The sequence below is a fragment of the Lissotriton vulgaris genome, chromosome 3_1 (assembly GCF_964263255.1).
Source record: "Lissotriton vulgaris chromosome 3_1, aLisVul1.2, whole genome shotgun sequence".
Lineage (NCBI taxonomy): Eukaryota > Metazoa > Chordata > Amphibia > Caudata > Salamandridae > Lissotriton > Lissotriton vulgaris.
The window spans coordinates 1,032,886,816-1,032,914,652 of record NC_141689.1 but is presented as its reverse complement, the minus strand read 5'-3'; the positions used below and the strand labels follow the sequence as shown (position 1 = coordinate 1,032,914,652).

Below are 27,837 nucleotides of genomic sequence, written 5' to 3'. Positions count from 1 at the left end.
GGAGTATGTATAAAAATCAGGGAAAGGCCATCATCTTAAATAGGACTGCTCTACCCAACAAGGAGAGTGGAAGAGCCTTCTAGCGCTCCACATCCCTTTTAAACTGGTCTAGGGGGGACCCAAATTATTGGTATACCGTAACTTCGGGTCAAGTGTAACATTTATACCTAGGTATTTAAATCCTACCGGCTCAATTTGTATGGGGCATGACTGCGGTATTACTGGCGGCTCACCCTTGAGGACAAAGAGCACCGATTTCGTCCAATTGATTGCAAATCCGGAAAACCTTCCGAATATGGCGAGCACATCCAGAAAACAGATCAAAGATCCCCTGGGGTTGGTGAGGTAAAGCACTATATAATCGGCATACAGTGAAATTTTATCCTCCCATTCCAACGTACACCGCAGGCCTCGTATTGACCGATCTCATCTAACCCGCACCGCCAGTGGCTCCAGAGCTAGAGTGATGGGAAGCGGGGACAAAGGGCATCCCTGCCTCGTGCCCCTTCCAAGGGGAAAGTCGGCCGACTTGCAATTATTTACTACTACTCTAGCCAAGAGATTATAAAATAATAGACGTACCCAACCTATAAATTCCGGCACAAAGCCCATCTTCACCAATACTGCGAACAGGTAGGACCACTCAATCCTATCAAATGCGATAGTGGCGTCCAAGGACACCAGCACCGCTGGCTCCTGAATCGTCGGGGATCTACCCAGTATCCCATGCAACCTGCGCAAGTTAGGGCTGTGTTTCGGCGCGGCATGAAACCCGACTGATCCGGGTGTATCAAGGTAGTGATTACCTTAACCAATCTAGTGGCAAGTAGCTTCGCCAGGATTTTGAATTCAGCATTGAGCAGTGAGATTGGCCTGTACGAGGAACAGAGCGTCTTGGGCTTGCCTGCCTTATGGATAACCGCAATATTTGCCACCCGCTGGTCATACGGGAGCTAACCTTTCTCTCTACTCTCTGCGAACATGGATCGGATAAACGGGGAGAGTTTATGAGCATTTAATTTATACAATTCTATAAGGATTCCATTCGGGCCAGTCGCTTTCCCGGATCTTACCCCTTTAAATCGCCTATGCCACTTTATCATCAGTGAGAGGGGAATCTAGGTTCCCCTATTGTCCTCTGACAGTGTAGGCATACGGATGTCCCTAATCATAGCACTGTTCTCAGCCTCTGTATGTCCTCCGACCGAGGTGTATACTTCTCTATAATATTCGGAGAACTCATCTGCCACTGCCTGTGGGTTTGTGACTATGATAGAGTCTGTTCCCTGTAGCTCAGGTACCAGCTGCGATGCCCATTCTACCCGCTCAAGCCACGCAATCAATTTCCCAGCTTTGTCTCCATGTTCATATATTCGACTTTGGGAGACCTTATTTTGAGCTACCGCCGTATCTCTGCCAAGGCTTTTGTACTCATATTGTTGCAATTGTAAAAGGTGTAGGTCCACCGGTGCTGCCGTCCTATCCACCTGTTATTCAACCTAGTCAGGTCTGCTTCAGCCCTCTCAGCCTCTGCCTGATGCTTCTTTTTCTTCCCCACTACCAGGGACAGGACCTCCCCTCGCACTACTGTCTTATATGTTTCCCACAAGGACTGCGCCGAGTCAACAGTACCTACATTTTCTTGGAAATATCGATCCACAATCTTAGCGGCCTCTCTCTTAGTGGCAGGGTCTTTGAAGTGCCACGCTCTGATAGGAGCCACTCTACCCGCTGCAGGCTGCCCGAGTTCCAAATGTAACCGCATGGCAGAGTGGTCGGATATCCCCCTACCAAGGTTTTGTTCCTCTCTGACCATAGCTGCCTGGGCCAGCGGTATCAATATGCAATCTAGTCTGGACATGCTGTTGTGTGCTGCGGACACATGTGTGAAGTGTGCCTGTGTCGGAGTACGTATTCGCTAGCTATCCACAAGCCCCCTTGTTTCAAGGAAGTCCAGAGCCATCTATGGGCTGGTTGAAGTATTCTCGCCGGGTGCCTGTCAATCTCCCCATCTAGTACTGCATTAAAGTCACCCCATAACACCAGGAGGCCCAGGGGCAGGGTGAGAAAGACAGTCACCAGGTCGCGGAAAGTGTCCGCTTGGAGGCCAGGCGGGACATAGATTGACAAGAAGGTCCAATCGTAACATTGCCACCTGATGCGTAAAATGAAAAATTAAAGAAAAACCCCACAAAGCAAATGATACTGCATACAATAACAAGACTATACAAAAAAATTAGTCTTGACCCTGTGCCTCATGGGAACAGTCCAGCCCAAACTTCCAAGCCAGTTCTTCCCTGAACCAGAAACAAGCATCCTGGGACCGGTTTCTGGGTGATGAAGGATTCAACCCAAATCTGTGACCGGGGTGAGTGTCTGAAAAGTTTCAGCGCTCCATTCATCATCTCCTTGTGTTTGCTTTTGTTCGCCCTAAGTTGGCAGGGTATGCCCAGACGTGGGTCCCTTGCTCACTTTGCCACTGGATTCAGCTAGCCAGGCAAATGAAGGGTGTTACCCAGAAACCAGTCCCAGGATCCTTGTTTTCAGTTCAGGGAAGACCAGGCTTTGCACTTCGGGCTGGACTGTTCCCATGAGGCACAGGGTCAAGACTGATACGCATATAACTGGGTCTGAACTGAGGGGGCAAAGTGAGCTAAAGAATGATGATGGATTCAACCCAGATCTGTGACTGGAGTGAGTGTCTGAAAAGTTTCTGCGCTCTGTCCATCATCTCCTTGTGTTTGCTTTCTCCATTTTGCCTTCACAGTCTAAAGTTGAACAATTTGCATGTCCAGAGAAAACATTTGCACTCAATTCTCCCTTTAGACTGGATAGCTAGACCAATGTAACCTTTTGTTATGTCTAAAATGTTAAATATTCAGGTTTCTTAGAATATTGGCTGCAAAAATGGTTCAGATAAATCTACATACAGTGAATCAGATGATAAATTATACAGTTCCCACAATCAGGCTATACCTGGAAAAACTCCCTCTCTACATGCATAATTGTGCTCCCACAAGCTATGTTGGAATATTGCTGGATTATTACAGTGCATTGATGATGGTTTGACTGTGTTTTTATCTTATTGCATTATTTGTCTCCAGGCGACCTAAGTGTGTGAAGACTATGAATTGAATAACTTTGTGGTGTATTCTATTCAGGCAAAATCATCTCCAAAACATCCTGCAAAGTTGGTCTTATGATTTAATGGCCAGCTTTTATAGGATTTTTAATTTATTGACAGATATAAATGACAATATGACAACTTCAAAAGTAACTTATATGATACCAAAGTACAAGATAAGTTATGTTATATTGAATGTACATATAACCTCCAGGCTCCCAAAACCTAACATTTTTGGACATTATGAAGTACTTTTAAAATCTGCAAACTATTGTCCTTATTTAGAGGTTGGCAGACAGGTCATGCTGGTGAAATCTGACAGGTACCCTGTCCACCCTATTGCATGTGCCATAGACTATAATGTATTTTGTAAAATGGCAGATGGTCATGTTTGGGACAGTATCTGACCCAACAAACTCTAAATAAGGCCCTATGGTTCATAACTTATTTTTCTGAATAATGGGGACTCTAATACTTGAGGTATTTTTAAATTGTATGTAAAATGTGATCCTAAAGATTTAGGTGAAGCTTGGGAGCTGGACAGACCAGATTTGCTGAATAGGTTCTTGCATTCTCAAGTTCAGTCTCTTCTGGTTTGACTGTCACTAATGAATGTTGCCTCTTCTTGGTGGGAGGTTATTGGGCGGCAGACAAGGTAAACCAACTTCCAAAGAAAGATGTGTAGCTTGTACTGTTATGTGTTTTGTTCATATGTAAGTATCAATATAGTATCAAACTTTGAAGGGTTACATTCAGATTTGTGTGACATTATTTCTCTGCGGTCAACAATTACATCATTTAAACAGACATATCACATGATGGTTCCTAGTGGCAGTTTTCCTATCATAAATTGACTCAAATGAATTGGAATACGTTAAATAACTAAAGATATCATTAAATGGCTTGAAGTTATATATTAAAATCTATCAGCTATGGCAAATAGTAATTTAAATTGGTTAGAAGTACTGATGTACACATTAGTAGATTTAATCTGTTAGAATGAACCTGTGTCAAATAGACAACATTAAAATCACTGGATTGATCTAATCTTAAGTGTAAGAAAGGGCAGAAATTAGTATAATAACAAAGCAACAAGTTATTGGTATATCATAAAAGAGCACCTCCACAATGGCAACATACACAAATTTTGGGTTATTTTGTTTATTCATTAGGTTACGAACTAATAAGAAATCTATTCCAGTGTGAGCATACGACTGGAAATAATATGACTCTACACTATAGCTACACTATAGCTAATGGAATAGCTGGTAAGGGCTGTAAGACAGAAAAACACACAGTAGATTCCGTAGATCACATTCCTCCAATAGCTGCAACTTTATTGGTTAACCCCTTCGATGCTGATGACGAGCTCAGCTCGTCATCACCCACGGGGGTCGTGTGCTGATGACGAGCTGAGCTCGTCATGGTGCCACTAAAATGGCATTTTCCAGCACACAGCGGGAAAACGCCTAGCATCCAAGTGGTTAAGGAACTTATGACATTCTAAGCCGTCTAGAGCCCAAAGACCAGACAGGGTACAGGTTATGATTTATTAAAACAATCCTGCACTCTAAGCCAAAATACTTGCTAGTATACTCAGTCATTCCTTAAAGACTGTTAGTATCCTTCCTATTTGGTGAAACAATATAATCTTGCCTACAAATAACAAGCAATGGCAAACCAATATGTCTTGGCTTTTGGCTTTGCCAATGCAGATCCACCAGCTTTACCAAATGTTGTTCAACATTGACAAACAAAATGTTTTACTATAAATCTGGAACAGCAAAAATAAAAATACAAAAAAAATGATGCATGTATGTATCGTGACAGTATATTAACTCCAGCACCAGTGCGAACATGATACAATGACCATTCTGTTTTTTTGTTTTAATTTACAGTTCCAAGATGATGGAGACACGTCTAAAAATAATACATTTTAAAAAATAAACATAAAAAGTGCACTAAATCAGCTTTTTCCGAGAAAAAGTGGCCCAGCAGCGAATTGCAGGTGCCAGGCCTTCCAAAAGGGAAAGCTGTTAGAGGTTTCAGTGGGTAAGCAGCACACTGGGAAGAGAGGAAAAATAGATGTGTTCACATGGAGTGTTGAAAGAAAGAGAAAAGAGTTGTTCCCTGATTGTAAGCAGTGGAAGTGTTCAGGTCATCCAATCAAAAGACTGGTAATGTCCCTATGTGCCAGGGAAGGGCCAAACACAAGAAGAGAAAGGAAAGAATTTAAATAAGAAGCAAGCAAATAAGATTAACAAGAAAACTAGCCGATGGTAAGAAATGGACTCTCCGAAAGCCTTGTGAAAGTATTGGTATTTTTTATAATAGGTCCTTTACCAAAGGCAAGATCTAAATAGGACATAGGAACTGCACCATTTAGCTCCAACTAACATCATCCAATCCTGATTTGGATACCTCAGGCAAGATTTTCGCAAGAGTCACCTTACATATTTGATAATCTGAGTACAGGAAACTGAATGTATCCCTTTTCATCAAAGTGTATCATGCTCAGCTTCAGCAAGGTCAACAATTCTTTTAAATCAAGACTAATATTTGTTAGATAAAAGACAAAAGGTGTATGTGGCCTTTATAGATTATTTTGTGTTGTTGTCACCACGAGGCTGAAGGTCATTCAAGTGGTTTTTAAGTGTCACCAGATCAGTGTGACGGCCAAATAGAAGCATATTACATGGCTCACCTGTTAAGTATTTTTTATATAAGATGTTTGTTTTGATTCTGTTTAGCGCCAAATTATGTTTTTTTAAGTCGGGACATGTTTATTGAAAACAGTGAGTATTTCACTTGTTGGATGTTTGTAGAGAAAAAAAAGAAGAGAAAGGTTTTTTGGGGGCAGGGTTTAAAGTTAGAGATTTAGTCAAAATAAACCTTTGGCTTAGTGAAAAAACACATTCTGTCTGATGTAGTTTTAAAACCACAGTGCAATAAAAGAGGCTAAAAAGATAATAAACGTACACCAACAGATATGGGGCCCTTAAAAAGACTTTGGTAAGCAGATCCTGGAAACAAAAGAGAAATGTTATTTTGGTAAGCAGATCCTGGAAACAAAAGAGAAATGTTATTATACTCCATGTAAATATATCCTTTTTTTTCAATAAAAAATTACAGAAATAAAAAAAAACAAAAAAAAAACACTGCAGTTAAAGGAAAGGAATAAGATGCTAATTCTGAAAACACTGAAATTCACGAAGTAAACACAACCATAACTTTCACATGAGTTGCTCACGGTCTAAAACATGGTGTCACAGATGAGATCAGAAATGGTCATCATATGCGACCTGCCATATCACATGACCACTGACATCAGGCTCTGGGAGCATTCCCTAGCCTCGCACAACCCCAGGACTAGTGTGAAGGAAAAGCTTCGGATGAACCCAGATCCCACTTCAGCCATGTGCATTGGGTTTTGAGAGCAGTCTTTGGTCCTGCACAGAGCACACCTACCCCCAAAATGGCCTCTGGATATGACTTTCTACATAATCCTTAGTCTTTCAAACTAAAAAAAGATAATCTTGCTTACGAGGATCTCTTCTTAATTGTGTTCCATGAAATGAGTACATAATTTAGACTTGTTTACTACATTGCTTTAGGGCATCAGGATACAAGAGAGCAGTTTCTATACTGTGTGTTGTTTTTATTTCAATTAGACCAAACAAATACTAGGTTTAGGTAATACAGAGCAGAGTGGAGATTCCCTTCTTATCCCTTAAGAAAGTCTTTGATCATATTTACCACTAAAAAATATAGAAACATGTTTACTGTCTGTTATTGTTGGATGGGTCATAAATCCCCTAGTAGTTTTTAGGTTTCGCTGGGGGGCGGAGCCGTTAGGCTCCTCCTCCAGAGAAATCTATTGAGTACAGTAAGGCACTATGGAACACGCCCCCCCGTCCCATTGGCTAGCTCCATAAATGGAGCCTAGCCATTGGACGAGGGGCCTGTCCATCAATGCCGGACCAGACACGGGGGCGTTCCCGAGATTCTTTGGCTTTTGCCGACGTCACGCGACGCCGGGAACGCCCCCGAGTCTGGTCCGGCCGGGCCGTGCTTGCTGCTGTCCTGCCTTGTGTCCCTCCTCCCGCCGTCCCCACGTTTCCCGCCTCCCTCCCGACGTCCGTGTCCTTTCCCGCCCCCCTCGTCCTCTCCCGCCCCCCTCGTCCTCTCCCGCCCGCCCCCCTCGTCCTCTCCGAGGTTTCTCCGAGGTTTCTTCAGCCGGCCGGCCGGCCAGCCAATCCTAGCGCGGCCGGCCGGAAGTGCCCGCCCCCCCGCCGCCCAGGGGAAGAAGGAAGACGGCGGCCCACAAGAAGTATGGCGGCCCACGCGGGGCTCCCGTGGCCTGCCTGGAGGGAGCCCCGGAAGAAGCGGAGGACGTTGCCGGGCAGGTGTTGCCGAGTAGGACAGCTGCAGCCCCGCGCCTCCGCCCACGGTGAGTGCTGTGTTGCTCGGGTGTTGCGTGGCTCCGCACGCAGGGTGCACACGGCTGCTGCAGCGGCACGGATCCCCTGAACGGTGTGAGGCTCTCTCTACCGCCATGGGATGCGATCACACGAGCCGGGCCGGCAGAGGCACCCGGGGGCTCGCCACAGGGAAGGGATGATTGTGAGAACACGGCCCTGCTCGCACAAGGCCTGATTCGAGCGGAAAAGGCAGCCTTTTCAAAAGTATTATTTTTCACACAAAATAAGAAAAATATATATTTCGGCCTTTTTCCGAAATCTCACTCTGTGCGTAGGTGCTGGAAAAGAGGCGGGATCTCCGGTTCTGTTGGTAAAGGCATCAGAGGGAGTGAAACACTCACATGCAAATGTAGGGTTGTAGGGGACGCCTACGGGGAGGCTCTTATTGAAGGGCTGTAGGGGCGTGAAATGTAAAGCCCTGTACCTGGCGCGAGCGGAAGGCAGCACAAACAGGCACACTTTCATTTTGTATTGCACCACAAAGTTCAATGTTCATCCCAGGCAAGGCAACACAATGCACACAGTGCACCACAATACATCATATAAAATATAAAGCACGCATGCAATCCACGAAACACATCACATGCATGAAGCACACTCGTTATCATTATGCAAAAGTCTACTTACAGTGCTGTATTATGTGCAGGACACATTCCTCAGCACTAGACGTGTGACAGCGCACAGAATACAAGCAGGTAGTGCACACTCAGAGTGCGCACACAGCCGAGCACATGCTAACAGCATAGAAGCCTGCATGAGAGAACACAACACGTGTTCCACAGCACGCACAGCACTGTGAGTGCACTGCAGGTGCTGTGGAGTTCCGGTGCCTGTGTTACTGCTTTGCAGTGGGAGGGGCCCGGGCTGGTTCGTGCTCCAGGAAGAACATTCTGGGCTCTGTTCGTTCACAGCGCCAAGAGGGATGTAGCGCCCTCTGTGGCGCTGATTTTTTTTGCTTTTTATACATAAATACAGCACCATTGTTTTTTTAGGGAATTAGAAGCCTGTCGTGCGTTGTATTAACCCCAGTAATTCAGTGTGAAGAGATTGAAGGAGCGAACCTTTAAATAGACTCGCGAGTGAGGCCTTCAGACCGGAGGGCTGGGCCCAGGCTGGCAACCCCCAGAGGGGCCGGTGACCAGAGCCCCTCTGGTCCGAGCATCTTTTGTAGGGTCTTTAGAGGTGGTCCAGGGGTGCGGTGCTCGAAGAAACTAACATTAGGCACCAGCAGTGGAGTAACATAGGCTCCCGCAAGGGATGGGGGACAAGCTGAAGGGGGGGCCCTCAGCACAGTACCCTGGCTTGCAAAAAAAAAAAGAAAATATGCTTTTAAAATTCGTCCGTGTTGTTGCCTGCCTACCCCCACCCGCTGTCTCTGTTGCTGCCTGCCTACCCCCACCCGCTGTCTGTGTTGTTGCCTGCCTACCCAAACCCGCTGTCTGTGTTGTTGCCTGCCTACCCCCACCCGCTGTCTGTGTTTTTGCCTGCCTACCCCCACCCGCTGTCTGTGTTGCTGCCTGCCTACCTCCACCTGCTGTCTGTGTTGCTGCCTGCCTACCCCCACCCGCTGTCTGTGTTGTTGCCAGCCTACCCGCACCCGCTGTCTGTGTTGTTGCCTGCCTACCCCCACCCGCTGTCTGTGTTGTTGCCTGCCTACCCCCACCCGCTGTCTGTGTTGCTGCCTGCCTACCCCCACCCGCTGTCTGTGTTGCTGCCTGCCTACCCCCACCCGCTGTCTGTGTTGCTGCCTGCCTACCCCCACCCGCTGTCTGTGTTGCTGCCTGCCTACCCCCACCCGCTGTCTGTGTTGCTGCCTGCCTACCCCCACCCGCTGTCTGTGTTGTTGTCTGCCTACCCCCACCCGCTGTCTGTGTTGCTGCCTGCCTACCCCCACCGCTGTCTGTGTTGTTGCCTGCCTTGAGGGAGCTGTCTCTCAGAACTGAAGGTCCGCTCTCTGCGAGGTGGCAGGGAGTCTGCTGAAGGCACTGGAAGCTTGCTCCAGATAGTGGCAAGGAATGGCTGGACACAGGTCACATTGAGCACACATCAGTCATATTCCATATCGAAACAAGGTGTGTGGCTTATTGCGAGTCTCCCCTCAAATCCCACGGCTCCCAATCGAAGCTGTACAGATTGTGAAGTCTTATTTTGGGAGTCAATACTGGATGTTTGGCCCACCTGTGCAAATTCAGCAGCACACCTGGCAGAGCACTGCGGAGGCCCGTGATTAGTGGGTGGATCTCGTTGCCAGGCAACAGCAAGGCACTTTCAACTTTTAACCACCATAATAACTGCATTTTTTCTCGAGGTTTTACCTACACCTTAAAGAAGACAGCTGCATAGTTACCACATCCTTGTGACTGGGGGTGAATGTTTGCATTGTTCAGCATTCCGTCCATTGTTTGTTCTTTTGCTTCCGTTGTCCTAAGTGGTCTGAGATTGTGTGTCACATGGTGCAAACCTGGCTGGTGATGTTAGCCTCTCATCCTTCCAGACTGGGAAAACAATCACCAGCGTGACTGTTCATGAAGCTAACACATCTATGGAGTACTACATGCATGTTATGCTGCTTCATGGAGTGTGCATATGCTGTATATTGTGTGGTAATCACTTTTCTCATATGTAGTGCTGTGCTGCCGACACATTAAAATGTATAATTTACAGTGGCCCACTATTTGCCCATCTTAATAGTGAACAGAATGTTAGGGTAAATATGTAGCAGGCTGGAGAAATAAAACACAATACATTCTACACTGTTTAAACCTTTTCGTGTTTTGGTTACACTTATTATTGGAATGAGTGGTCGATTAATATATATTTGAGCCCTTCTTAGAGATTTTATGTTGGGGTCATGTTCTTTATGGTAATATATCTTCCGAAATCCCGATCACTGGTCTTTAACGTAATTATGTTTGATTTTGAGGTTTCAAAAACAGCCATTTCCCAAGGGACCGGGTGGCACAGCATCCGGAGTCTATACACCTCTAGGTGATAGCTCTAAAACTGCCAAAGTCAGCAGGGAGTGTTTTTATTAAGGTGCGGAGGTGGGAGGTGCGTCTGTGCCAATGTACCTGAATGCGTGCGGCGCGAGGGGTGTTGCTCCGAGTGCAGGGATTTCTGTGCCAGTGCGGGGTGAGTGGTGTTCTACAGGAGAAGGGGTGGGCCTGTGTGGCTGCAGGAGAAGGGGGTGGCCCTGTGTGGATGCAGGAGAAGGGGGTGGGCCTGTGGGTGTAGGAGGACGGGTGGGCCTATCTGTGAGTGCAGAGGCAGGGGGGTTTCATGTGTAAGTGCTGATACAGGATGTGTGCCTATGTGAGTGCAACAGGAGAGGTGTTTGTGAAAGCCAGGGGAGGAGAAGTGGTTTCCCTGTGCAAGTGCAGGGGATGAACAGTGCTAGTGTGAGTTCAGAGTGATGAGTGTGTCTTTGATAGTGCAGCCCATTAAGGTCATACTTATTTGTACTGGCCATGCTTGTTTCTTAACTTCCTGACATTTTGACGCAGCGTGAACACATTACTTTTTGTGGTCCAGCCCACGTAGTTTAACTTGTCTGATTGCAAAATGCCTACTGTGTGCCTACAACCTGTCCATTGCTTACCATTGGTTGTGTTTATTGTCAATCTCATTTATTTGCTTCTTATTCAATGACTTTTTTTGTCTCGGATTTTGTCTCTCACTCCGTGAGAGTGCATAGGTTTATCAGCTCTTTTCTTCTGTCCCCAGTGTGATCCCCACAAAATTCACCCCCCCCTATGTTCAATGTTTCTCTCTCAGAGCTGTTGGCAATGTAAATAACAATGCCATTTATTTATAAGTAAAAACAAAAAAAGAAATGTCATGAGCAATGCCAATAGCTCTAACTTTTCCAAAGGCGAAACCATTGCATTGTAAATGCTTGTTAATCTTGTGGGACGAGGGGGAAATACAAAACTTCATAAGCACCACTACACAATTTTAGCTGGACAGACATGCATATCTAAAAAGAAATGGACCCACTCTTAACATCAGCTCATCTAAGTGGGATTTTTAAAAAACTTAACAAGGTTCATCTTGGATGTGTTTTCTTAATGAGGAACAGGCCTAGTATGATTTGTACCTCTTTAAGTAGGCGAGGGTGCCCGTCTTTGTTAAAGTACATACCAGGAACATTACAGTTTGTTCCTTTCCACCACTTAAGGAAATCTCATCGCCTACTCAGCCCTCTCCGCCTAGGGGTTGTCCATCAAGAAAATTTAGAAAAAATGGCCAAACAATGCACTTTAAAGAACAATTTCCCAAGAAATAGGTTGAAAGGCCATAGGTTTTAGAGAGATTCAAATACTCCAGGTATGTTACGGGGCATCCTACAGTTTTTCAAAACGTATAATGTTTCTTCATTCACCCCTGCATTCCCTTTTTTCCACCCTCCCTTTTCCAAGCCAACATATAAATTGACTGACAGTCTTTTTGATAAGAACAGGGTTTGGCAACAAAAAAAACTAGACTGATCTCACATTATCAGGAGATTACACATCCAAACTATGTCTCACACTAGACGGATTTCACAGGTCCAGACTGCAGAGCTAATGATCAGGTTACAAAAACCTTACAGGTTCGAAAGTGAGAAGTTTCACAAACAGCAGAATTAAATAGAGCAAAACCAATGTTAAAACACAATCAACTTAGATCGTGAAATATATCACCAGTTGGTGAATAACTACAATCTAAGCAAGCTAATAAGTGCCTTCCAGCCAGAAGAAAAGATCCCATTACATCAGTAATATAGTATCTCCAAAGAAACATGAAACAACACTGAAATTTGAGTTCAATGTAGATTCGCTCAATATTTTCCCAAACATCACGTTTTCAATTTCTGAAATGCACTGTTTTTATACCCCAATACTAAATGTTTGTCGTTGGGTAAATGAACAAACTCTGTCCACAAACATCAGCTGTCAAACAGCAGTATAGCTTTAGAGAAATGCAATAATTATGTTCTGACTTTAAGTTATTATCATTTTATGCTTCTTTGTATTGCTTAAAAGCAGAGGGGTGGCGATGCTCCCCCACCACAGTGGAGGAGCCGCCACTGTATCTAATCAGCTTCAGATAAGAGGCAACGGGCCAGATGCATCAAAGGGTTTTGCCCATTCTGTGTCTATGGGAAAATGTGTTCATGCATTTGGCCCAATGGGCCTTTTCAGACTACACATCATAGACATCCCCCGTTAAAGGTCTGCTGAGGGGATTGCCTACAAGGGTACACCTAGAAGCACACCTGACAAGATCTAAAGACATTTTCCCAGGCCCCAGACAGGTAAAGTCCTCCTCCCTCGCTTGAAGCATCCATAAAGACTCTAGGAGTCATCGCCCCTGTACCATTCCCACCAAAGTCTGTGGAACTGGCAGTTGCCTTTTGGTTGTGTGTTAGCCGAACCCCAGTTCAGTGTACAGTGCTCTTTTGCCCTGAGACTAGGTCCAAATTAAATACGATACGTCTTTCCAGAGAAAACCTAGACATGTTGAAGATTCGTTCTCCTCGCTTGGCAGGTACAATTGGTGCAGGGTTCAGTTTTCATTAAAAGTTCCAAATTTGAGAAGTGACATTATTTTTGCTCTCACTTTCAGCAACCAGCCTCTGTACAAAGTTTCCAGGTAGAGTAAATATTTCAAATTAATTAGGTGTTTTTTTTACACAGAGCTTTTGGTTTCAAATGTTAACAAGGATTTCTTTATACAGGATTTTTTTTATCAACACCAAATATCCAGTATTCTTGGTTGACACCAAAAGTCTAAACAAAGAAAGACTGTTAGCTTGCACAATGAAAAGGTAAAGCAGCCAAAAAAATATACTGAACGAATAAAATGCTGGCAACAGCTAGCTACATCTCACTGAAATAAAGGTGACATTTGCTTCCCTTTAGAGGAGCACACACATAAACTGACTGTGCTCTTTTCCAATTTTGTATTTATAGATAACACCTATATCCCCCAAAAATATATTTCTTGAAATACGAGTCCTATTAAGAAGTTAATCCACAAAAGTACCGCAGTCATGATAAGTTTTATTTACACTTTAATCCTTTTGGCACCTTCAGCCATATTGTACTTATTACTAGTCAACATACTTTTCATCATAAAGTTGCCCGTCTAATCCCTCAGTAAAAACATACAGCCTTTGAAAACACTTTTTCAGAATCGTAACAATGTTGTACTTATACTAAAAACGGCTTGGTGATGAATGAAGCCAGTTAAAAAGACCACCACCTAATAGCAAAAAAAATGAGAATTTGGAAAACGAATTCGAATTTTCTTGCATTTGTTTCACACGAACACCAGTCAAACTGTAAGCAATGGAATCCAGTTACAAAACTAGAGCACAGGACATTTTTATTAACCGCTAAAACAACTATTGATGACATGTAGTGGACAATATAGTGTACTCTACTATTGATATTTATATAGCACTTTGTAATGTAATGTAATATATGGTGGCTTTGTAGAATGCTGCTTGTCCTCCATGAGGTTATCCAAGTGCTGAGTACACGCGTGCAGACTACATGCGTGCAGACATGTGGTGAGGTTGGGCCCGAGTACAGGCAGTCTTGATGGTTCTGCAAGCAGTGGCGGCTGCCATAAACAAAGGGTGGTGGGACGGGTGGCGAGAGAGAATTCGAGAGAGGTCACACGGGAGGCCGGGTTAGAAATACTAATTTTTTTAAAAATTGAAAAACATACTTTGGCTGCCGGCCACCTCCAGTGTCACGTCGCACTGCGCAGCCTCGCCTCGTAATGCCTGGTCCCAGCAGCCCCTGGGACACACTCCCATATAATCCCTGTGCTGCAGAGCAGCGCAGGGATTGGCTTAAGCGGGCTAGAAAGATGCTCCGCTCAGGCCAGCGAGTCTGTATGGTTTCTCAATGCCAGGTCTTCAGCTTATTGCTGAATTCAAAATGTGAGTAACAGTGCCAGGCCCCACTTTCTACCATGAAAAGGGGCTGAAGTGCTTTGTGCTCAGATAGCACCTTTTTCTTGGGATATTTACAGCATTAGAGACATGTGTTATGCCTATTGAGTAACAATTTGTCATCATGTTTAGCACAGACTACTTGCTACAGTATGCAAGCAGTTTTACGAACATTTTGTCAAGTTAATGCACCAACATTTGTACTGTGGGTGGTAACAAAAGGGATCCAAGTTCACCAGAGATGATATTCAGCAAGTTAGTTATTTGTTTTTTGCCTTAGGAAATCTTGCACTAAGCTGCGATGTCTCCTTCCCGCATCTTCAAAGCACTTGGCTACAGGTGATAAAATCTCCACAAACTAAAGTGGAAGTGCCTGAGAGCTAGTGATATCGATGGTAGGGTTCTATTATAAAATGTTCCTTCTTGTTGATCGTGCTGTGGGTGAGGGGGAACTAGTGATGTAGAGGGTTCAGTCAGGGCCAGCACTAAATTGTTTGACTCTTTCTGTAACAAGCATTGGTTGCTGGCCTTATACCTCTGGTAAAGCTTGTTTTTCATTTTTCGTGATTCAAAATATATTTGTTGGGCATGCTGCTGGGCCCTCATTAATCTAAAAAATAAATAATTTTCTACAAGTAAAAATGTTGTAGGTGTCAAAAAGTATACATTTCTATGGTAGTCCCTGGCACTGAGTGGAACTACTTTGTGTGTGGATGTACTCTTTGTGAAAGGGAAAAACTTCATTATGTACATTGAAGTTAGCCAATGGCTGAAGTGGGCTATCCCCCAATGCCATGTTGAATGCTGTAGTGGGCGGAATAAAAATATGAATAACACAGTAAATGATCAGTAGTTTAAGACAGCATGCTGAAAGCCACTATAAAAGTGCATTATGCATACAATATTAGTAAAATAAAAAGATATTGACAAACGCCAGACCTAAAAATGCCAAGGAGGCCCCAAACAGCATCAGATTATGTTTGTGGAATACCCCCACCCCCTCCAGTGCTGAGCCCTTTTTGGCTATTTGGGGTAGTTTGCACTTAGAGCTCCATAACTTTTTTTCCACATAAGCTATCCACTCCAAATGTGCATCCTTTTTTTCCAACATATTGGGATTCAAATGGTACCCAAGGTTTGCTGTTTACCGGGAGGTGACTGACAAAATGGCAAAATATACCCACATTTTGAGTGGTTGAGTAAAAATAGGGAAAAAGTGCTCAGGATGAAAGTGTCTCTTTTTTTCTTCTAAAATGGCAAAAATGCATAGGTTCCCTTGACACCCACAAACTTTCTTCCACCCAGAATTCCCCCAAGTCTCCCCATAAAAAGTATACCTCGACTGTGCGAGTAGGCCTAGAGCCTGGACAGGAAATGACTTAAAACACAAAATTGATACACCACATTTTCGCACTCAAAACCAACTTTTTTTTCTGCAAAGATGTTAGCTGTGAATTTTGGTCCATAGCTCTGCTGGCACATAGGGAAACCTAGCAAACTTGCACATTATTTAAAACTAGACACCTGGGGGAATCTAGGGTGGGGTGACTTGCATGGCTCTCACCAGGTTTTTTTTAATCCAGATTCCCTTGCAAACCTCTTACTTTGAGAACAAAAAAACATATTTTCTTCAAATTTCTGTTTCCAGAAATATCTGTGATGAACATGGTAACTCACTTGTGTGAGTAGGCTTAGTACATGCAACAGGAAACTACCCAAAACGCAACATTGATACATCACGTTTTTCCACTCAAAACTGACCCTTTTTTGCAAAGTGGGTAGTTGTGGATTTTAGGCACTTAGCTCAGCAGGCAGCTACAGAAACCTAGCAAACCTGAACATTGTTTAAACTAGACACCTGAGGGAATCTAGGGTGGGGTGACTTCTGTGGCTCTCACCACGTTTTTTCCCATGATCCCTTGCAAACCTCACACTTTGACTCAAAAAATAGATTTTGATCACATTTCTGGCACAAAGAGTTCTTGAATGTGTGGGCAGCCACAAATGTCCTGCCACCCTGAGTTCCCATGTGTCCCCCGATAAGACAGTACCCCACTTGTGTGAGTGAGCCAAGACTCCCATAGCACATAAGGCCACTAACGTGCTATATTTATAGATAAACAATAGGGGTAGCAACTGCTGTTTTTGGGGCTGTGCTGTGGCACCACCCATGCAAACATACGAACCACATACATTTTTGAAAACTAGACAAGGGTTTTCCAGGGCGGTGTGCCTTGCATGGATCCCATGAGGTTTTCTTAACCACAATGCTCTTCAAAACTCAGACTTTGCCTGTAATGAAGAATTTTTCATACATTTCTGTGATGGTTTTCTGCCCACCCTTCCACACCAGGGGGGACAGATTGGAGGTAATTACCACTCTCGGCTCCCCAGGGGCTGATGCTGCAATTGTTGGGGTGGTGGCATGGTCAGGCCTATGGAGGGCAGCCCCCACCTCCACATTTGCAGGGGGCAGAAAGACTAAAATGATTGAGGCTGGTGAGGTAGCATGAGTCCTTGCCCCATTTCCCTGGGGCCTAGTGGGTGGATCTCTGCTTGGGGGTCGCTCTCCTGTGGCGATTTCCCAGCAGGGATCCACTGGGAAGAGTTATCATTGGAAAGGGAAGATTCTACCCTTTCCAACCATACCTTTCTCGAAGCAATCAGTGTTCAGGGGACCAAGATATGTCCCCAGGGCACTTATGCAGTGAAAATAAAACAAGCCCATCAGCTCGTTTTACTTTCACTTCACTGTAATGACGTCAGTGCGGCCTGTGTGCTGATCATCATTTCAGCAATGAAAAAAAGACCCTCAGGTGCTCAGGAGGCTTTTCTTGAACTGCCCGAGGTTAAAATAAAATAAAATAAAATAAAGGACTCTCCGCACCAGAGGGTCCTTTACATGGAAGGAAGTGCAGGTGTCGGACATTGGCAGACAACTGCACTGAACGGGTTAAAAAAATGCATAGTGCACAGCTTGAGAAGATTAGAAAATAAAGGGTGGATTCTTTTGTCCTTTGGTGCAGTGAGAAGCTGTTCTAGCTACAGCAAAGGGTCATGCACAGCACAGCAGAGGAAGAAAAGCTTCCGCTCGGCGACAATCCCCTGTCCGCTGCTCCATGCCCTCAAACCCTGTGAATGAATAACCAGAGCCTGACTCCTGCACTGTTCATGCCTGTTCCGCACCCATTTGAGCTATCACTGCTGTCATACTGCGGCTAATCCACTAAAGGCCCCAAAACAGGCAGCCTTCGTGATACCCCCACACCTGGTAGCTGCTGCTCTGCCCCATCCTTCCATAGAATGTCCTGCTCACTGGACATCCTCTGCAGGGAATACCAGCATGCAGAAGTGTGGGTGAAGTTTATCTGCACATAGGATGAAGCCAGGAGAAGTCAAGAAGATTCAACTGCCTTCAACGAGACAATGAAGCACAATATTGCCTGACGTCACCTGAATGTGCAGGCAAAGGTATTAATTAGAAGTGTGAGAAATTCACGCAACATGCTTTTGGCAATTATGCAACATTTCTGGAAAATTCCGCAAAAGTGTGCAAAACTATAGGAAACACAAAACTGGCACTTGGCAATACAGTTTAGTTCAAAATGCATCCTCGGTGGAACTTACAACACAAGGACCTATTTGTTGCTAAAGCAGTAGTGCAAAAAACACAAGCACCACGTATAGCAGCCACTTGTGCTCTGGTCGATCATGATGAGTATTTTTTAATGAGAACAGCAAATAACTATTTGATGTGCCAAAGGAGCATCATTTCTAGAATTTGGCAAATCATTAAATTAAGCTTAACAATCACTCCTCATTCTTTTATGGTTCTTTTATTCGTAAGCAAGAGATACATTTTACTAACATCCATTTCGGATCATTCTTTCGACCTTCCCTTTTTACCCTACCCATAGCAATTACGTAAGCATTTTACATATTTTTCCTTCCTAAAAATCCATTCTCCCTATTGTTGGAAGGCACCTATTTATATAGTTGTAAAGTAGGACGGGGGAACAAGTTGCAAGTTACCTACCCATAGGCTTCTTTTCATTTCAGAACCCAGGTTTTTATTACCATATTCAAATATACTAATATTGTCCTTGTAACCTGCAGAAATGGGTTCTAATCCTGGCATCAGCACATGACCCAAAAAACACAGTTGATAGACACAGAGATGAGGCTGATCAAAAATGTACTACTTGGGCCATTTTGTAAAAAAATTAAATATAAAAAAAAAGTCTCATGCTTTCGTGCCAGAAACAGGAGTGTATTCTCACCAGAATTTGACCTCTGCTAGGGGAAGTGACAAAAGGCAGTACAGTTGGGAAATGTGCTCTACTGAGACTTATAAAGTAAGCCAGAACGGTTTTACTGAAGCTTTTCACCTTTTTGCCAATTTCTTTGCAGAGGAGAGGTTGTAAAAATAATGAATAGGCTGACTGTGCCTATCTCTGGCCCGCTGGGCTCCGCCCACCATCTGCCTCCACGTTGTTCTGTCTCCTACCACTGCTTTTTTTTTTCCTTTTCCAGCACTATATTTCTCACGCAATATAATTAAATCATTAATAAATCATTCAGTGTAGATTAGGTGTTCCTTTCATAGTAAATACACCAAGAATTCTGAACGACCTGTAACCAGAAAAACGTTCTTGTATCAAAGGTAATGTCAACTGTGCAGCGTTGGTATGTTTGCTCACAGAAAATCAACTGGTAAGAAAATAAAAATTTGACGAGATGCTTAAAAGTGATGGGGCAGTGATGAGGGAGGCCAGGGACAAGTATGATCCTTGGCCGATGTACTGTGATCACATAAACAGACGATTTCTGGAAATATCCTGAGAACGTTGTTTTTGGAAACAATTATTTGAAATAGAACATCTGTTGTAAAATACGTTTTTAACACTGCTCCTTAACTCACTTCGGTTTCAAAATGTTGTAAATAGCCAGTATTATTCTTCCCAATAAAATGGTGAGCAATTTACTGACACGATAAAGATGAAAGACATTTATCGTAGGGGGGGATTCGAACTCGTGACCTGCAGCTCACAGCAGATGCCAATGATGACGAACACTTCACAGGGGAGCACCCCAAAAGAAGTAAACAATCAGCAAACTACTCCTACAAACACATCCATGCACACAGAAGCACCCTGCAGAAATAGATTACAGGATCTAGCCGGCCCAATGCAAGACCGTCCTTTCAGTAAACAATGCATACTCCATTCTAACCAGGCCAGCCAATATCCAATAGAACCATCATCGAAACAACGGAGAACAAGGAAAAAAGTACAAAAACAAAAAAAAAACAATGCATACTCCATTCTAACCAGGCCGGCCAATATCCAATAGAACCATCATCGAAACAACGGAGAACAAGGAAAAAAACAAAAAAAAAAAAAAACAATGCATACTCCATTCTAACCAGGCCGGCCAATATCCAATAGAACCATCATCGAAACAACGGAGAACAAGGAAATGCAAAATGCACAGAACAGTGTGCCTCAGAGCGAGCACCTCAGAACCATAAGTTGTGCCCAGATTCCAAAAGGCCTTCAACACTATACAGAAGGGTATAATGGGCTATACAAATGCATGGAGCATAACATATTTAAGAACAGACGTCTATACCCTTACACACGTTGATTGCCTTCTAAAAACGTTACCGTGCTGAAGTCTATTTAACTTTCAAACTGCATACTTTGTCTTTCGTTTGAAGTCATCCCTGTATTTTAGAAACCAAAAAGTATTCCGGATGTACGGTGAGCTATACTCTCAAAATAAATAACATCTGCAAAATATGTAGACACATTAATATTAAAAATCACCCAACCTGCGTCAGCTGGTATATGTGTGCTTGGAGCCGGCTGCACACCGTGCAACTTCCTCTCAGTGGTGAACTGTGGTTGTCCTGTTTTCATATTCACAGCGCTTTTGTGCAGCAAAAGGTAGAATTGGCGGGAATACCAACATGAAAGCAATACCACAAATGATTACTCAATCCCCGCTGAACTGCACTAACAGTAGTGCATCTTAAAACTAACAGTGACGTAGCAAGGGAGTCGCTGGCCTTTATGCAAGGCAAGAAACCGTGAAGGTCTGCAGACAGTATGGTAGAAAAAGGCAGTCATGATTTGCTGTCAGCCTCATACCTCAGGTTCCCGGTGCCACTGCGCCTGCTGCACTATTGGTAGCCAAGCCCCAGAACAGAAGGAAATGCAAGTTCTGCAGCACACCTGCTCGCTGTGGACTAGTTTGGAATCCACTGTGCTCCTCACGCTGTCTGTCATGTACAAAGTCCAGGGGTAGGGCTAGACAAACCAGCACAGCACTGTAGAAGTGAGAACGTGAAAGAATGTCACCGGTGCCTTCTCATGGACAATGGGAGACATGTTCCTGTATGTGGAGAAATACAGGAAACTGACGTTTTTGCAACGAAAACCTGAATGTGTTTCTGAACTCAGCATTTCAGGAGGATGTGTAACTTTTAGCACAATTGTTGTGAGGGAACATGGCAACCTATTTAAGCCCGACCTCTTGAGCATCTTACTGTAAGATCAATTGTTGCGAATAGCATCAAAGATCTGTATGTGCGGGGCTGAAAGCATAGTCAATTGTAAACAATAGAAGGAAGGTCAGCAGCACCACCAAGTGTACACGTGCACCAGAGGATGAGTCTGCACGCATGCGCACCACCGCCCTCGAGATTACTGCATAGAGGGATGGAGGGAAAAAGGGAAAATGTTAACTTTTAGCAGGCTCCTAGACTCGCAGTTATCTGTCAGACTGTCAGCTTGGGCCCTGGTAATTGTTATCAATGACTGACCTCGCAGTGACCCCAATTACACAGGTGCTGCACCCCAGGCGGTGGGAGACGAAATGATTCATCTCAGTCTACGTTGCCATGTACTTCAAATGCACCAGTTACACTTTGGATAACGTATGATGGTGGGGGGACAGCTATTGCAAATTATACGTGTTCTTGCAAATTATACGTGTTCCCATTTATAAATAAAAAGTTTGAAAATAGGTAGCTTGGCAGAAGGGACTGCACATCTGGGCAGAAAGCACAGCACACCTGCACGTGTGTAAAGAGGTGAAGCGGGCCCTCCCTTCAAAAACAGAAGCAATGTCTCCCCAAACTAATAATCCTTTACATTATTATATTCATATTCCTTGTTTGGGGGGTGGTGCAATTGCTAAAGGACCCGTGAGACAATTAGTTTCCCCGTTCCGAAAAACGGAACAGACTCTGCTTGTTTACTTTTTGTTTTGGGTCTAGAGTCTTCAAGAGTTGTTTTCACTCTGAGTTCCAGAAGCCCCCACTATTAGCTTATTCCACCTCAATGCTAGGATCCTGTGAGCAAAGGAAGTAGAACCCCCTGAAAATGTAAACAGTGCACCACTCACTCAACCTGAGCCCTTCCCGCTGGAGTGCTTGTTCAGGTGAGAACCGCCATCTTTGCGAGGATCCATGGAAGTCACAACCTGGTGTTTTGAGAGGGGACTCCTAATGAGCCGTGTACGAACCATGCTTTGAACTCACGTTAAAGCAGCTGCCAGGGGCGGCTACTCTATTCTTTCCCCAAACTTCCCATGCTGCTTGCACAGCCAGAGTCTGTGCACACCCCTTCATGCGCAGCAACCTACCCGTCGACAGCGGTGCAATCCGATCTCGCTCTGCACAGATGGTGCTTGGGAAGCAGGTGGTACCCAGGGGCTGCTGCACCCGGTGGGTCGATAAATCGTCTCAGGGGCTTTCAACGCCCCCTCTCCATGACCCTCCCAGGCACAGCCCTACCGTGCCCTCCACACCCACAGGGAGGGTGCAGGGCTAGGCGTGGAGACTGACAGCAGAGCTCCTTTCGCTTTTATGAAATAACGTCCTAAAACAAAGCGGCCCTCTCGTTTGAAAGGCCTGTCCCTCGTTTTTAGTTAAAAAACAAACAAACAAAACACTTACTTCCTTACGCCCTATTCTCCAAATTCACGTAGCTTCATTGGGACGCCTGTACCAGTATTCCAATGCCAGGTAACCCTGATCAAAAACCGTGGTAGGCTGAGAGTTATCTAAACTTTACCCACCCCTTTCCAGGTAACCTTTGTCGTTATGAACTCAGCACCCCCTTTACCTAAGTGCGGCCGCCTACAGGAGTCCGGCTGCATCTGTCCCCACGCTCTGCCGCCGCCCGGTGTCTGCCTTCATCCCCGGGAGGGGGCCAAGCATGTTTATCACGAGGCATCAAGCCCCCCGGTGCGGCTGGTGTCGGCCTCCCTCCTCCCCGGCCCACTTTCTCCTTATGTGGAGCAGTGTGAGCGCCGGGTGGGGAGGGGGGTGCTCGTTGTCCTGCTCTCGCACACACTTTTTTTTTTAACTCGAGTGAGTCTAATCCGTACTCTGCGCTTTGTGCTTGGGGGCATTCTTTCCTCCGTGCAAGATGTTCTGCACGAAACATCAAGAAGGGGACGTCTGGCACAAAAGTTTAAGTGAAGAGGCATACTTTGAGGAGGGACAGATGAGAGAGAGACAGATTATTGCCCTTCACTTGAAAGTAAAAGCATTTTGCAGGCTAAAAAAACAGTACTGTTCCCTGAGAAAGCAAACGCAACAGAACAGGGGAAGTTGGCTGTACATATGACATGAAGAACAGTCACTCCATCTCCCCTTTCAGGCCTCTCCATCATTTTAGTTATACGCAATAGCCTACATAATGCACGTACTGGACAATAAATGAGATATTCCATGGCCTGAAATATTTTCTAGAACCACTAGGTACATTATTACTAAATCAGCTAATTACACAGAATAGAATACAGAAAAAGTTTAGCCGAGTCTCAAAGGAAACTAATAGCATTAAAGAAAATAGAAAAAGTTAATGTAATGCGGAGCATGCCCCTACTCTCCAGACTCCCGGCGCTCCTGTGTGCCCCTGAGGGGGTGCTGGGGGTCCCTGTCGCTTGTTCCCATTGTTGTGTTTTATGCTCCTTCCTGTCCCGCACTCAGCGCTTCCCTCCCCCGCAGCCCTGCGTTTGAACTCACTGTAGGGTGCAGTCGGCGGGCTGCTCGGCGCCGCCCCCTGGTGGCGGAGGCGCGGCCGGGCCCGGCTCCTGGGGCGCAGCCTCCTGTCCGTGTTCCTCCCGGGCCACCACTCTCCTCCGCGGCCACATGCCGCCTTCCCCCCGCTCGGACCTCCGCGACGGCCGAGGGCCAGGCAGAAAGCGCAGCAGGCAGCAGCCCGGGGGAGGGGACGCCGAGGAGGAGGCTCCGCCGGGCTTGCGGGAGGCCCCCCGCGCAGGCCCCGCTGCGGCCGGGAGCGCGGCTGAGCCCGGGCGCGGCCGCATCTACCCGGGATAACTCCCAGCCGGAGCCGCGTCCTCTCCCTCCGAGCCCGGGAAAACTTCAGAACTGCTGCTCCGGGGTCCGGGCAGTCCAGCGGCGGGGCGACCACACAGATGCACCGAAACACCCCGACATCGTTGTGTTTTTTCGGAAGAAAACGGTCCCTTGTGTGTTGACAGAACTGTAGGAGATGTTTTCTGTTTTTCCCCTCTTCCCAGGGAGTGCCGGGTCTGGAATGAGCGCAATAAATCTAATGCTGGAGGATTGGGAAAGTTCCCGTCCCGCTCTCTGCTGCTTCCTAGAAAGGCAAAGGCGGCCGGAGGGAGCGCGGTGTTTGCAGCAGCCGGGGAGGACGAGTCGCAGCCCGCCCGGACTCTCCCAGGGAAGCCTGCCTGCGAGAGGACAGTGGGTACCACCCTGACTTTTGTGCGTTTATTCTGGGGTGCCTGTTTCTAACAAAGTCACCCGTCGCTCCTCAGCTGAGAGAAGGGGATGGATGCTCCCTGCACGCAACCTCCCACTTTAAGCTAATCGCGGGGCAGGCATCAGCTCACACTGAGTCTGTTTACTCACAGCCCTCTCCCGCCCATCACTTCACACCCTCCCCAGCTCTCTTACCTGGTCGCTTTCCTGACAAAGTAAGAGTTGGTGAAATCCAAGTGATCATCCAGCCAGGCTTCGATGTCGTCGTGTGCCAGGTGCTCCATGCTGCAGGGCGGGGGCGCCCCCGAGGCAGAGGTGACAGCTCTGCAGAGAGAGGATCCCAGCCTGCCGGGAGCCCTGGAGGGATTTAGGGAGGCTGCTGTTGTTTGTATGTTTATTTGGTTGTTGCTGGCCTCCCTAGAGAGAGACAGGGTACTGGACCGCCTTTGGGCACCGGGCTCCCTTCATGATCAAAGGTTAGTGGATGTCGGTGCCAGCTCTCTCTCTCTCTCTCCCCCCTGTAAAGCGCCCTCCCTCCTCCCCGGTTGCCTGGTGCTGGAGATGCTGCGCCCTGTGCCCAGGTGAGCGCGGCTGGCTGGTACAAACGCTGCTCTCTGCTGGCCCCTATCGGCTGCCGCGGGGATGCGCAGGTCTTCAACTAGCGAGGGGGTCGGTATCAGCGATGGGCCAGTGTTAGTGAGGGTTGGCAGCGAGGAAGGTAGCTTCGAGAATAATGTAAAGTGCACGCAAAAGTTATGCTTAAATGCTAAATTAACAAGGCCCTCCGATAAATATATCGTGAGAAGGAGCTGTAATTTAGGACTTTATTTTACCTTCCATGCATAAGCCAACCCTCCATCTGTCACGCCAAAGGGGCAGCCGTGATTGTTAGACTTCATGTGACAGATACACGCCCAAACACGTCGTGAACGGTACATGACGTTTAATATCCCGATGAAGTAATGTTGTACTTTTTCGCATCAAGTAATGTTGTACTTTTTCGCATCTGGTATCTAGGTATTACTCCTGATTGGGGGAATTGCAGTAATCAGGTTAACCACACATTTCCAACTTTACAGCTACAATCAGATTTTCCCTGCAACTCCTTTGTGTGATGTAATGGCTGCATTTTAATTCTAGGTGGACATGTAACTCGAGAAGGACCAAGGGGCGCCGCTTCCTATCTGCTGTTCTGATGGGTTCACATTTACGTGTGGTTCTTGGGGAAGGATGTCATTTGTAGGTGGTAGCCTACTGGATAGCTCTTGTGAGCATTCAGAAAGCTCCCCAGGGAATGCAGTCCCCCCACTGCTTATACTTTGTGGTTTGTAACCCACATTTCTGGCTTTCCGTTGCTGGCTTTATTTTTTTTTAGGCTGTCCAGGATATTTTCATCCCTCCCGTGGAGTAAAGCTTGTTCACCATCGCTCCTTGTATTCTTCCACAGTCCTCTTTTTCTGTAAAAAGGCCTTTATATTTTGCCCTTTTTTTGTCACACTTGCTGTGTGTTGAATGACAGAGGTCAAGTGCCAGGCTCTGTCTCCAGAGGGAGCTTTCTGTTTATTTTTCTATCTGTAACTTCTAAGTGAGAGGATTTAGTACTATCTTGCCAGGTACTGTGTTCCAGTACACAACACAATTTTAATGACTGTAAATGAGCTGTGCAAATATTTCTGAATATATCAGAATTCAGAAAGCCCAAAATGAAGCACGCTTTTGTAATTCAGAAGTGTGCTAGTAACAAATATTTTAGTACCATCAAAACATATTAGTACACTCAGTCACTCAACTCTGTGACTCTCTATGCCACTCCATTCTACTCCACTCTGCTCCACTCTATTCCACTATACGGCACTCCACTCTAGGGTACTCTACTCCACTCTACCCCATTGCATTCACAGTATGACCACTCCACTGTATGCAACTTCACTGTAAGACTCTACTCCACTCCACTCTACGGCATTTTATTCTTCCCTATGTTCCTCTACTTTACACCCCTCCACAACACTCCAGTTTATGACACTCCACAACGCTCTACTCCACTCTTCGCCACTCCACTCTATACCACTAACGTTTTCCCGTGCTGAACAGCAGCCACACTGGTGTGCAACATAGCTAGCATACATTGGAAAAGAAAATAGCTCTTGCGTAGGCAAGACCTATTGGCTTTGCCAATGCGTGTCTTGATAGGCGTTTGTTTTAGTTTTTTTTTATTTTGTTTTCGTGATTTGTATAAATTGATGTATCACATATGTACCCCTGCTTAAGGACTATGGTTTTACTAAATGTAGGCTAGCACTGATGTTTTTACAGATGTTATTAAATCTTGTTCTCTCTTCCGCTGGTGGCTATTTTTTAAAACCTGATGTTACATTTTATTACTATTGTTTTAGTTATTGATACACTTGTTATATAATTTGAACAGTGTATCTTTTATGGTCTTTCTTTTCAAACCAAATAAAGATTTCAAATGTTTTAATAGCGAGAATTGTAGGACAGGTGGAGCAGCTGCCGAAGCACGATTAAGAGAACAATTTTCACTGGGTGCAGCAAAGGAAGACATATTAGAGCGGAATCAGGCTCAAATCCATGCCAAGATTTGTGACAGCTTAAACAGAAATGGCCCCTAGAGAGAGGAGGTCTGAGTACTGGGGTTTTGTGAAGGGGGGGCTCTAATAGCTGGGAACGATGACCAGAAAGTCTCTGCATTTAAAACTGGTTTATAGGGTCAAATGCTCAATCTCAGATCCGACTGCAGGGAGCCATCGAGGGGTTTGCCCCGCTCAATTTCTGCATAGTATGGCTTTAAGGCATGACAGGACTTGAAGAACACTATTTTGAGGTCAATAAATCGACCTTCAGTTGTTGCTTGCAGGATATTGTCTACCACAGCATCATCATGGTAAGTATATGATTATTATTTTTACCTCTGTATCCTATACTTAACCATATCATTTATGTTGTTCACTTATTATACTTGCCTGTCTTACCTTGCAATGAAATGATACAACAACATAAGGAAGGCAATATAATGCAAGCAGTATATGGTAAGGGTATACTGCGAGAGGTCAATAAGATTTGCAGTCTTCATTTAAGGCTAGTTTTTTGGCTGTAAGTACAACAATTGCTGTGGGTGTGTTGCAGGAAATGCCGATCAGTGCAGATACAATGTTATGCTTTGTAAAATGTAAATGTTACAACAACAAGGCTTCAATATATAATTACTTTGTCTTTTTGAATTATGTTTTTAAAAATTGTAAAAGAAATGCCTCTCAATTGAGTCCTAGTCCACTATTAAGGGGGGTTCAAACTTTGAATCTGAATGGGCCAAAATGGAGAATCCTAATCTATGAAATTCTGGGGCCTATCAACAGACTACACTTTGTAGTATGTAAACTACTACAGTAGAACTATGTATGTACTAAAAAATGCTATTCACAAACCTTCGTGTTGACGCCTCTGCCTCGCCTATCTTTTCTATGTGGAGATCTTCACCACCAGCAGAATGCTCCACACAAGTAGG

At 45.2% G+C, this 27,837-nt stretch overlaps 1 protein-coding gene across 9 annotated transcripts in view; it reads right to left on the bottom strand.

The window, feature by feature from the left end:
* PDE5A (phosphodiesterase 5A) overlaps window positions 1–24,882 on the bottom strand; it is a 783,446-nt gene extending 758,564 nt beyond the window's left edge. For 2 of the 9 annotated variants that reach the window (XM_086961430.1, XM_086961428.1), the window contains exon 1: window positions 24,510–24,826. In XM_086961430.1, the coding sequence (XP_086817556.1) occupies window positions 24,510–24,598 (89 nt within the window). In that variant the 5' untranslated portion in view covers window positions 24,599–24,826. Of the gene's footprint in view, window positions 1–22,514; window positions 22,788–23,451; window positions 23,558–23,591; window positions 24,026–24,509 lie in introns of those variants that run through there. The other 7 variants (XM_086961426.1, XM_086961427.1, XM_086961429.1 and 4 more) reach the window with 6 other exon arrangements.
* Window positions 24,883–27,837: the final 2,955 nt, after the last annotated feature.